The 11,643-nt window shown below is 37.3% G+C and overlaps 1 protein-coding gene across 1 annotated transcript; it reads right to left on the minus strand.

Annotated features, from left to right (window-relative positions):
• Positions 1 to 4: 4 nt before the first annotated feature.
• LOC141433415 (dihydrolipoyl dehydrogenase) lies at positions 5 to 10,112 on the minus strand. Its single transcript, XM_074095446.1, has 12 exons — positions 9,966 to 10,112; positions 9,477 to 9,599; positions 8,386 to 8,622; positions 7,707 to 7,847; positions 7,086 to 7,251; positions 5,268 to 5,425; positions 4,094 to 4,230; positions 3,621 to 3,708; positions 3,407 to 3,508; positions 2,668 to 2,805; positions 2,088 to 2,177; positions 5 to 475 (listed from the first exon to the last, which is right to left on the minus strand). Exons 1-12 carry the CDS (start codon positions 10,005 to 10,007, stop codon positions 410 to 412), a joined length of 1,488 nt encoding a protein of 495 aa, XP_073951547.1. The 5' UTR covers positions 10,008 to 10,112; the 3' UTR covers positions 5 to 409.
• Positions 10,113 to 11,643: the final 1,531 nt, after the last annotated feature.

An 11,643-nucleotide genomic window follows, 5' to 3' on the forward strand; every position in this document is an offset into this window, starting at 1 on the left:
AAAATAACAGTTATTAAAAGAGAATTGTATTTCTGTAAATCTATTTACAAAAGAAAATAAATACACCAATGTACATAACATTTACTCGCAGTAAATGCGCGATGAACGGTACCCATCTCTCAGCGAACGGAATGGAGCCAAGATAAAACATTTCGGAAATAAATAAGCTACAAATTGATATTAATATACATATCGTTTAAAAGTCCGCTTAGCGCAATAAAATATACCGGCGAGTCGTCTACGTATCGAGATATCGGCGATGAAGAAAAAGTGGCAGCGTTAATCAAGTTTAATACCCAAAAATTCTTTCATATCAGATTCATACAAGATCCTTACAGGGACGTGCATCATTAGCCTACGTGACTAACGGCCCCCGAGGCTGTTGGGGCCATACTGTCCACATTAACGCCTAGAAGTTGATAGGTTTCCCGCAGTACGCTGCCAAGTTAGCCTCACGCAGGGCCTCTGAACATGTCTGAAATGAAAAAAAAAAAAACAAATCGTTATACCAACACTACCCGAATTTTAAGCACAACGTGAAGGTAGTTTTAACAATAGTCAATTTAGCTAAATTCAAGAGCTATAAGATCCTACTAACATTATAAATGCGGAGGTATGTGCGTGTGTATGTTAGTTACTCCTTCACGATGATAAAATTTGGTAAGTATGTAGATAGGTGGACGTCTGGAATAACACATGCACAATATACGTAACAAGGCAGTAGATCGACTCAGCTGTAGCTGTGTTCTTGAAATTTATATCCACGGCTGCGCGGAGCGCTAGGGTTGGCGACTACAAAATCGGTTTAATCGGTTCAATATTGAACTTTGATGCGACATAGTCGGGGGTTTTCCAACTTTTTGTTGGTTAGGTTACGTTATTGTACTACTTACTTATCTAACGTAATTTTCTATAAATAGACCCATCAAGATGGTTTACATTTTTTTGAGTAGGTACCTAGACAAATAGACTTTAATAATAAAGTACCTAATAGGGATTAATTTTACCTTTCAGCATCAGCAGAATGTTGAAAAAATTACAATGTTGGTTTTATCACTGTTGAATTTAGGCACCCGTAAACACTGCAGTATAACGTTGTCGTGACGCCGCCATTATTAAATAAAATATTATAGTACCCAGTTACTTAGTACCGAGCGCTTATAGCCACGTTACGGAATCGAAACGGGGAGAGCGGGCGGCGCGGCACAGCACTCGACTAGCGACCGGACTGCGCGGCGCGCGACGTGGCACTGCGTAGTTTTGTCTTGCGACGATTGGTTAGCGGCTGTGTAAATGACGGTTGGCTGTGTGCGTGCGGCGATTCGGGCGCTAGTATGAAGTCGAATTACGGCCTAGTTACGTGTATTGTGACATAGGCTAACTTTTATCCCGTTATTCGGGATAAAATCCTTAAATTTCAACCACTGAGATTAGAGAAAATTTTGGGCGCATGTTTTTTATCTAACTACTGAAATCCAATATGTTATTTTTAGGATATTTTGCAAAATCCTGGGGTTTCAATTGAATAGCGTAACCCAATGGTTTATGCACGTGCGCAGCCATGAGTACAATAAATCTGGGCACGTGACCCCATTTTGAATGTGATTTTGAATTTCCCGCCACTCAAAAAAGTAGCGTGAAATCAGTCAAGATGGCTGCTTGCAGGAATTATCTTGGTCTTAGAAGCTGATTTTAATCTCATTTAGTAGCAGTCGCGGCAGTGGTACAAATAAAATAAATCAGTGAATGAAAAAAAAAAAAAACAATATTTTTGTCGAAATGCGATGTCGAGCGATTGCATGTGACCGCGCCTTTATGATTGTCTTTCAAAAATTAAATAAATAGCGTTACGTTTATGAAAGCTGAGCCTGAATCCCGTATACCGGGCATTAGCTTAGACTCGAACAAGCCAGAGTTGAATTTAGTTATTAAGCAAAGGTCTCCCCACACCCACCCACGTGGAATCGGATTTATCAGTCCATGCAATAAGAGCGAAAAACACGTTTCGTATCGGCCGAGCTGGTCGACCTTTTTCGCTCTTATTAGGTTGATGTTAGAGTTATCTAATATAATACGGCTATACTTACGGGATGCGCGTGGCACACCCTTGCGACGTCTTCCGCGGCCGCTCCATACTCCTGCGCAAGCACTGCCTCGTTGATCAGCTCGCCGCCACCCTGAATAAAAAAATATATATAGGGGCTTGGCCACATTTGACAGGGTAAATAATCAGCGTTTTTGCGGCGTTTTTATATTCTTTACAGTTTCGGCAAGTATTATCAAGACATGATGCTGAGGTTACATTTTTATGAAAACTAAAGACAATACCGATGCTTGATAAGCAAAAACAACAGTTTTAATATTCCGGAAAACTTCAAAAAATCTGGATATTTCGACTCATTTACTAACGTAATGATCAAGGGTAGATGCGCGGTCTAAATCCCCTAAAAATGCCTAGTCGCCAATCAATACTCAACTGACCATTAGTCCATGTCGTGTCTATTTGTAAGGTCTTTTTTCTATTATTATAGCATTAGTGACATAATATGTCACCGAATATGACCGATGTAATGAAACAGCCGCCAAATAAACTACGATGATGGACACGGCCTAATCTTCACCGTGCTATACATATAAACCTACACAGTGCGTAAGAGTTATACTTACGGGGCCAATGATGTGGGTGCCGAGGATGACATCTGTCGCCTTGTCTGATAGGACTTTTACGAAACCGTCGGGCTCGCCGTTGGTTTTCGCTCTTGAGTTAGCCAGGAACGGGAATTTGCCTACTTTGTACGCCTTGCCCTATAAAAAATAGAAATATATTTTGGAAATTGCTAATGAATATGATGTATTTTGTTAATTGTAAATGCTACAGCAAAGATAACAGAAATATGGTAAGTTGTCGCGTGTCGCGTTATTGTTATGGATAATGTACCGTAAATTGCACCACCTGCTAAATTTTTTTCCTTACTTCAGTCTTTTGTAAAGGTTGCCTGGAAGAGATTGCTCTGAAGCGGTATATACTTGTGTTTTCGGAACTGCTTACTATGTGATGATGTGCAATAAAGAGTTATTGTATTGTACTTGCCATGTAAATATTACTTCTCTCTATTCAGGACGTGGTAACAGAGCGTGACAGAACTATTTCTATACCACGCGCCATATAAATCTGCCTAAAAGTTCATTACTTAATACTCAGTTTTGCCGCATTTTTGAGATTCATTTTTTATGCGACGTCTTTACGTTACTCCCGGATTGTGTTCGAATCGCTTAACGGTATAGTGCCTATTCAATTATTGGAATTATACCTTTATAGTTTTTGTGGTACCAGTCGGGGCAATGAAATTTTAGGCAAAGTTAGGCGGCGAAAGGAATACGACAAAATCCTTAAGTATTGACTTACCTCTTTTTTGAGATCTTCCTCAGATTTTCCGACCCAGCCAACCTCTGGAAAAGTGTAGATAACTGAAGGGATGCAGTCGTAATTGAAGTGAACTGGCATGCCCTGAAAACCATGGTTTTATTATTAATCAATTCAATATGGATGAGCAGTTTCGATGGCCCTTCGAACCGGATAATTTTATGGTATTATAAAACCGGATTTTAAGTGGGCTTACCTTAATGCCCTCTACGCAGACGATGCCTTCGTCTTCCGCCTTGTGAGCTAACATAGGTCCGTGAATGCAGTCACCAATGGCGTAGATTCTGAAAACGAATTCGTTTATAAAACATTTCATCATTTCAATACATGGTGATTGCTAATTACAATATTCCTTTAAGAAGGTTAAACTACAGCTGATTTTAGTTTCAGTCAACTAGGGTTCTAAGTTGAGTGGTTTTCTAGTTAATTAATAAAAGCGAAAAAGGGCTATTTTGTTTAAAATTTGTTTTAGTTAGCTGGATGTCTGGAATAAGACATAGGCTACTTTTGTTGCGATATCCCTAGGCGATAATTGGGATAACATCCCGATATCTCAACCGCTAATTTTAGGGACATCGCGGTGGTCATTTTCTCTGGCAGAACACGTAATGAACTGAAAAAACGCTCTCGCGCGTAATAGTCGTGTGCTTGTGATATAATGAACGTTACCCGGGCACTTTGGTCTGGAACTTCTCGTTGACGGGGACGCGGCCGCGGTCATCCAACGCGATGCCGACTTTGTCCAGCCCCAGATCTTTGGTGTAGGGGCGGCGACCAACAGATATTAGGACAACATCGCACTTCAACTGTAAACAATCACACGAACAACGTAAGTATACTTCAACATATTCATGCTGCCAATGCTGGCAACGAATACGAGTGTATGTACGTGACTTAGGCTGCGTTTCCACCAAAAATAAAAACGCTTCATTTACAGCTGACGCCAACAGCTGAGCGGAGCGATTCGATCCATCTCATTTCTCTGGATAGGTCCCTCTCCCTATTTTTCTGTAAAAATGGCGCAAGATTCTGATACAGATTTTTTAGTTATCTGGTAGAAATACAGGAACTAACAAATAATCGAAAACGACATCAAAATGTACAGGCAATTCGTAAAAAATGTGACTTAAGTGAGCTTAACATTAAATCCAGATTTTTTTATCACAATTATGCAGCAATTTTATGTTCGAATGCTTTCATAATGGAATGAAAGTAGCTTGAACGGATAACTTTCTTTTTTAATTAAATAATAAAAATAAATATCAAGGGACAATTGACACCAATTAACTTAGTCTTAAACTAAGCAAAACTTGTACTATGGATAGGTACTAAGCAACGGATAAACATACTTATATAGATAAATACATACTTATATACATACTAGCCTGTTGCCCGCGACTCTGTCCGCGTAGAATCCGTTTAATGCTATCCCGCGGGAACTATGCAATTTTCCTGGATAAAAACTATCCTAGGTCTTTCCCCAGGACTCAAACTATCTGTATACCGAATTTCATCTAAATCGGCTCAGTGGTTTAGACGTGATGAAGTAACAAACAGACTAACAAACTTTCGCATTTATAATATTAGTGGGATAGTGGGATTAAACACCGAAGACCCGAGAACATACATTTGTATTATTCACACAAATATCTGCCCCAGCCGGGGCTCGAGCCCGGAACCTCATGCTTCATAGTCAGGTTCTCTAACCACTTAGCTATCTGGTCGACAATATTTATTTTATTATTTCTTTTTTACACTGATCTAAGCGAATGTTTTCAGGGCACTTATCATCATCCAAAAATGTCAGCTCCACTCCACGCTACTGTAGTTGTCCTGAACTTACCGTTTCCTTATTGCCTCCTTTAGCGGCTTCGACCTCGACGGAGACGCCGCCGCCCTCGTTCTTGACACTCATGACCTTCGTGCCGAGCTTGAACTTCATTCCCTGCTTGTCCAGGATCTTTTGGAGCGTTTTCGCTACCTCGCCGTCGATACCAACGCCTGTAACAGAAGAATACGGTATTTAACTATTTTGTATGTTTTATGAATTAAAACTACACAATGCCTGTTATCAAATAGAGAAACAATTTTTAAGCTACCTTTATAAATAACAAAGTTATAAAGGTTTGAAATTCAAGATTAGACGGAGACAGACATACTTGCATGTGACGTCACACGCTAGTAGCGCCATACTTGCTGCATAGAGAAAAGCGTTTGAGAAAAAGACAGGTATATAGATTTTTAAAAAAATCACAATAAATCCAATTTTCAACCGATTTAAGTTTTCTCTTCGCTAAACACTGTCTGTACATCTATATTTTCGTAATAATATTAAGACATAGCAAATTCAGGAGTTGTCAAATACCATATTAAAGCATGATGGCTCCACAACTTAAGTTGTACCTTTGTTGCTCGTTGGGATATGGAACGGTCATGCTTGTATAGCGAAGTTTTTGAAATGAATAAGTATAGAGATAATGAACATGAAACTACCGTGAGACTCACTCATATTAAATATAATGACCCGGATAACTCACGTCTTAAATCGAGTTTAGCTCGTATGCATGTATAGCATGTTTGCTCGGATTAGCCCGAAACATGTCGAGCTAAACTCCATTTAAGACGTGAGTTATCCGGGTCATTATATTTAATATAGAGATAATGCTTTAGTATCTTGTTTGGTATTGGTGACAGTTGGCTCTGTTTGACATGTTGATTTATAATGGATGCGGAAGAGGTTGTTTGCATGAAGATGGATGGGGTGTACTTACATAGCTGTCTAGTACTTTTTGTTGTATGCCCCCACTTAAATTATAACTTTGATTTATTTTCGGTATTTGTCGCCAACGCGGCCATACTAATGTAATGGACATACTGTGAAAATTAAGGGACTACACACACACCGCATTTTTTTGGCGTAGATGACACGCAGTTAACGCGCCTTTACGCGCATCAAACGATATTCAGTCACTTTTGTACTAGCGTTTTGAGAATTTTTCGCACCGCAAACGCGCATCGTCTACGACAAGACTAACTACGCTGTAAGCCCCATAATAGTAATAGACCCCAAGTTTCCACTCATTATTAAGATCGAGTAAAAAACGACAAACAAAATACAACCCTCGCATAGGGACAACTTTAAAATGCTAATTTTACTCTGTTTTTATTATTGTCTACTATGACTACCTTTTACCAGTCAAAAGATACTGATAACAAACAGACAGACTGACAAGAGTTTAAGAATAGAGTTCTATTTGGGTATTAAACCTTAAAATTTTAATTGCACATGATATTGTGCAAAGTTGAACGCCAAATATATGTTTATATAGAACTGAAATCGTAAACCAAACAAGCAATTTATCAGTTGTACATAGATAATAAAAGATAAATTGCAGACTTGTGTCAAGATGATGAATTCCCTATTCATAGTTGTCTTCGATATAAATAAAACATGAATTAACCATAAAATTTTCAGTAAAGGAAAGTATCATTGTGAGGATCCTGCATTCAGCTGCAAAGCAATTCAATGGTGTACGTAAATTTCCCGAATCGCGCTGGGCCTGCGTGGGAACTGCAGCCCAATCTTTCTCAGTTTGCGGGGAGGCTTGCACCCAGCAGTGGGACAGGCACAGGCCAAAGATAATGTCAATTATAATCTTACCTCCAATAGTAGTGAGAAACTCAACAGCTGTCACATCAGCACCAAGCCTTTGATATACGGAGCCCAGTTCCAGACCGATGACTCCAGCTCCAATGACCAGCATACTCTTGGGTACTGTTGCAAGAGACAGTGCACCAGTTGATGACACAATTGTTTTTTCATCAAACTAAAAATAAAGTTAAATGGTATTAGAATTAGCTGTCATATCAAGCCGTGATGTGAATAAATCTGCTATCGGAATCAAAGTAGTTAGTTCAAGGTAACACTAATTTCCCTGCCACTGACATGGTATACAAATTATATACATTTTATTTATTATTATTATTCTAAGCAAATAAAGAATTATTATTATTATCTTAGTTGTGGCCACACCACATTGTGGCCAGTTGCATATAATATACCTATTTTGCATTGCAATAGAATATTTATTTTAGGTTATAAAAATATTCTATTGCAAAATAGGTATATTGCATAGCACTGCACTTATTTTCTGAACCAGTATTTTTTATCCTTTAGGTACTTTCTCAAAATATCTCTGTTGGTTTACAAGTTAATAATTTTTTTTTATATTGCTTACCATAACCTTTCTAAAAAACCACATTAAATTCTAGATATAGTTACCGTAACTCCAGGGAAAGGAGTAACTTCAGAGCCAGTAGCAATTAGAATGTTCTTAGCATTGACTGTATCCGTCCCACTTGCACCTTTAACTTCCACCTTGTTAGGAGCCACAATGCTGCCAACACCTTTGAGCAGGTTCACCTGTCAATTAAAGAATTTATAAAAACTAAAAACATATAAATTGGGCTCTATAGGTAAGGTCTCAAACAATTACTTCACTGTTTAATTACAATTAATGATAGTGATAAAACTACCATAGGGCTGTTTATCCTACATTAATTATTGAAGTGAAGAAGATATCTGGATATGCATTTGACAATGACATTATTTTTAAAATAATTATAATAATTGTGTATGTTAAAAAATTACACAAAACAGTATTTCCTATGATGCTAAATAGGTTCAAGGGCCGGTGCGGCGCGGCGCGAAGGCGGTACCGGTTGTTCTATTCGAGCTAACATGAAAGAGGCCGGGAAATAAGCGTGGCGCGGTATTCTTTGTGGCCTCTTTTACGTTAGCTCAAATATTACAACCGGTACCGCCTCCACGCCGCGCCGCACCGCTCCACTTCCTCTTATTCAATTAATTAGTTAAGATTATCCTTTTTGTTAATTATCACCTTATTAAGCAAAGCTTTTTTGGCAATTAAATTATTTATAAACAACTTGGTTAAATTTACCTTATTTTTCTGGAAGAGCATAGCAATACCTCCAGTGAGGGCTTTCACAGAATTGGCTTTGTACTCCATCATCTTTTTGAAGTCAAATGACACATTGCCTACTTCAATGCCTCGGTGTTTGAAGTCATGTGCTGCTTGGTGGTACAAGTGAGTATTGTGGAGCAAAGCCTTCGAGGGAATACAACCCACGTTTAGGCATGTTCCACCCAGTGTTGGGTCTTTCTCAACAGAATAAACCTGAGGATGAAACATAAAATTTTTCACACTTCTCCTTCAGCAAAGTAACTTTTCCTCCCTGACGAGAGGGACCAAAGTGCAACTTTCTAAGTGTTTTATTGCAAATGCCATTTTTTGAAGTTGATAATTATAAAGCCACGCCATTTTCTATGCTGGTAGTTCTTTAATAATATTTAGAATATTTTTTTTCGAAGTTTCTTAATGCTTGGTGTGAAAAGTTGTATGAGCCACTCAAGAGCAAAATTATTTTCCTCTTGGGCGTTAACACTTGAATCCCGCATTACGCTCAGGATTCTACTTTATTTATTGTAGAATCCTTCGCTACATTCTGGATTCAATGTACACCCTTGCCGTAAATACACCATTTTGCTCCCTTGTGACACAAATAACTATGTTTTTTATTATTGTGTAAAAACTTGGACTACAGAAGCTGCAACTGTGGGTGACATATGAAGAGCAGTTAAATACAATTAAAACAGGAAAATTACCACATCATTAACCTTTTGTACTTATACGGAATGTAAAAAAAAACCTGGTAGATAGAATTAGCCTCTTTTGTTTTAAATTATATTAACCACTTGTATGCTTAAGACACGGATCCGTGTCAAATTTAAGGCTATCTTTTTGTATTTTTTTTAAATCAACAGATTTTGTGCTTATGAGACTAGAATTCAGTGCTTTTCTTAGTTCCCGCTATGAGGGGTTAATAACACCGAATAAGATAAAAATACAAAAGATAGCCTTAAATTTTGGACTGATCCAGGACAAAGCATATGAAAGTTAAAGGTTTCTATCGTGATCCTCACATTTTTTTCTGTTTTATTTAGATGATAAGAATGCTATGTTAGTCTTACCTTCATTCCAAGCTGGGCAGCTTTGATAGCCGCGACGTAACCGCCAGGGCCGGCTCCGATAACCACCAGATCAGCATCATGGGTTGTGGCGTAACCTCGTACACCAATGCGAAAACTTCCAGGCTGCAATGTTTTGATCATAAATAAAATATAATCGCCCCATAACAACAACCGCAATATGATAATATAACAGATAGCAGATAATACAAGCTGAATCTTGCTGTTGTCAGTTCACCGCACCGACCGGGTTGAAAAACTCTGTCACATGCTTGAAGGTCAATGTAACTATAACGACTTTTTCGCATAGCATAATATGAAATAATATAACAAGATATGCATAACTTATTCATAATTACATCTCCTAAACACATTTTCATGTCGTTAATCCCATTACAACACATGTATCTACGTGAATCATTGCATAACAAGTCACTTTTTCGGTACATATTTTGAACAGTAACATAGGGTTGATAAGAAACTGTAGCTTACCCTAACCGAGATGGAAGCAAGTTTTAGAAATTTGTAGCCCATTATTTGTCTTCAAGTGGTATGATTTTAGAAAAAAGCGGAAATCAAAAATATTCGGAGCCCTGGCGATTGCCAATCGACAATCAAGCAAATGTCACACAAATGTCATTTAAAATTGTGTTGCTATTGAGAAAAAAAAATGTTGCAATCGAAGACTGTGGTAGTAAAAAATCCAACTACGTTTATAATTTGACTTTTTGCAATAATTAGATAATAAAGGATTATTTTTTTAATAAAGGATTAATTTTTTATACAATTCATTTTTTTGTCGCCACGCCAATTATTGTTATTTGACAGTTTTTTCTTGTTGGTAACACAGGAATGCGCGCGCTCCATGGGGGCGGGCGGAAGTTTTGTTTATCAGACGCGAAATGGATTTGTAGCGCAGTGGTGTCGTAGATCAATCGTGTGTTTTACGTGACGAAAATTCCCGTGTTTTATTTAGTAAAATAACTAACAAGCGGTCGTTCTCACGTGTCTGTTATCTAAATTTTGTGATAGATCGCGACTATTGAACTAAGCAGACGTGTAAAGGCGATTTTTCAGAATTAGGTAAGTAATTTTATTCAGTATCCCTATTTTTTAAAACGCTTGACTGGTTGTCAGCTGAATAGGAATAATTAAAAGCATATGTTAGTATTTATTGTATTCGTTATTTTAATGTTTGACCTATTTAGAAAATATTTACTCACGGTTGTTGGGTAATTTTGTTTGCCATATTTTTAAAATCTTTTTTACAATGAAATAAAGAAAATATAAGTACTTACCTAGTATATTAAAGTGCGTAAAATAATCAAATTTAAGACCTCTGAGGAGCCGCATTGTATAAGAAATTTGATGGGATTCCTGTTTTGTATCTCCAGTAAGTACCTAACTGCTTTCTGTAGATTTTTTTAAAGGTTTTATTACGTTCCACTTGCAAATGGTCGGATTTTCTTGAAATTTGTTAGGTATATTTTGTATGATTGATGCTAGGTTCTTATAGCCACAACGCAATAATCGACGAATAGTCAACATATCTATGTATTTTATTGTATTATATTGCATATCTATAGGTATAGATTGTCTTAAAAATGAAATTAAGTAGGTATTTACCATTAAATATATTTTTAGAGCTAAAACTCTTATTTAATGTGTAGAGTCATGTAGAGCTTAGAATTAAGTTAATGACGGACGACTCTATACCTATAGTCGATAAGATATACATATTACATACATACTTGGATGATGATGATGATGCAGAAAATCTTCATCTAGGAACAAGACACCTGTTTGCCTATTTTAATTTTGCAACGTTTAGCAGGTTTTTTCATTGTAAAATTAAACTGTAGAAACATATATATTTAAAAGTTAGACTAAAACTGCCGATTCCATACCTAACCCGTCGGTTGTCTTACTTAGATGAATTTCAGTAGGTAAGCAACACCCTAATTTAGAGAAGTAGTAGCTTGTAACCACGATAATATTTTTGGGAATTCCCAAGGAAATTTTTGCGGAATCCCGAAATTTCAATTAAACTGTTAACTAATAGTTTTCTTAAATAATTGATGTTTAATAAGTAGTATATCATCTAGTTTATACAAATGTATATACACCTGTAAATGTAGGGTTTGGTGAGACTTCTAAAGTTGCAAGTGTG

The sequence above is a fragment of the Choristoneura fumiferana genome, chromosome 12, assembly GCF_025370935.1.
Source record: "Choristoneura fumiferana chromosome 12, NRCan_CFum_1, whole genome shotgun sequence".
Lineage (NCBI taxonomy): Eukaryota > Metazoa > Arthropoda > Insecta > Lepidoptera > Tortricidae > Choristoneura > Choristoneura fumiferana.

Excerpts from the sequence above, each read along its gene's own strand:
- LOC141433415 (XM_074095446.1), bottom strand. The coding sequence starts at position 10,007 with ATGGGCTACAAATTTCTAAAACTTGCTTCCATCTCGGTTAGG. Across the intron at positions 3,709-4,093 it reads TTCCAGACCAAAGTGCCCGG|AATCTACGCCATTGGTGACT; the intron begins GTAACGTTCATT and ends ATTCGTTTTCAG. Across the intron at positions 2,806-3,406 it reads AGGAAGATCTCAAAAAAGAG|GGCAAGGCGTACAAAGTAGG; the intron begins GTAAGTCAATAC and ends TATTTTTTATAG.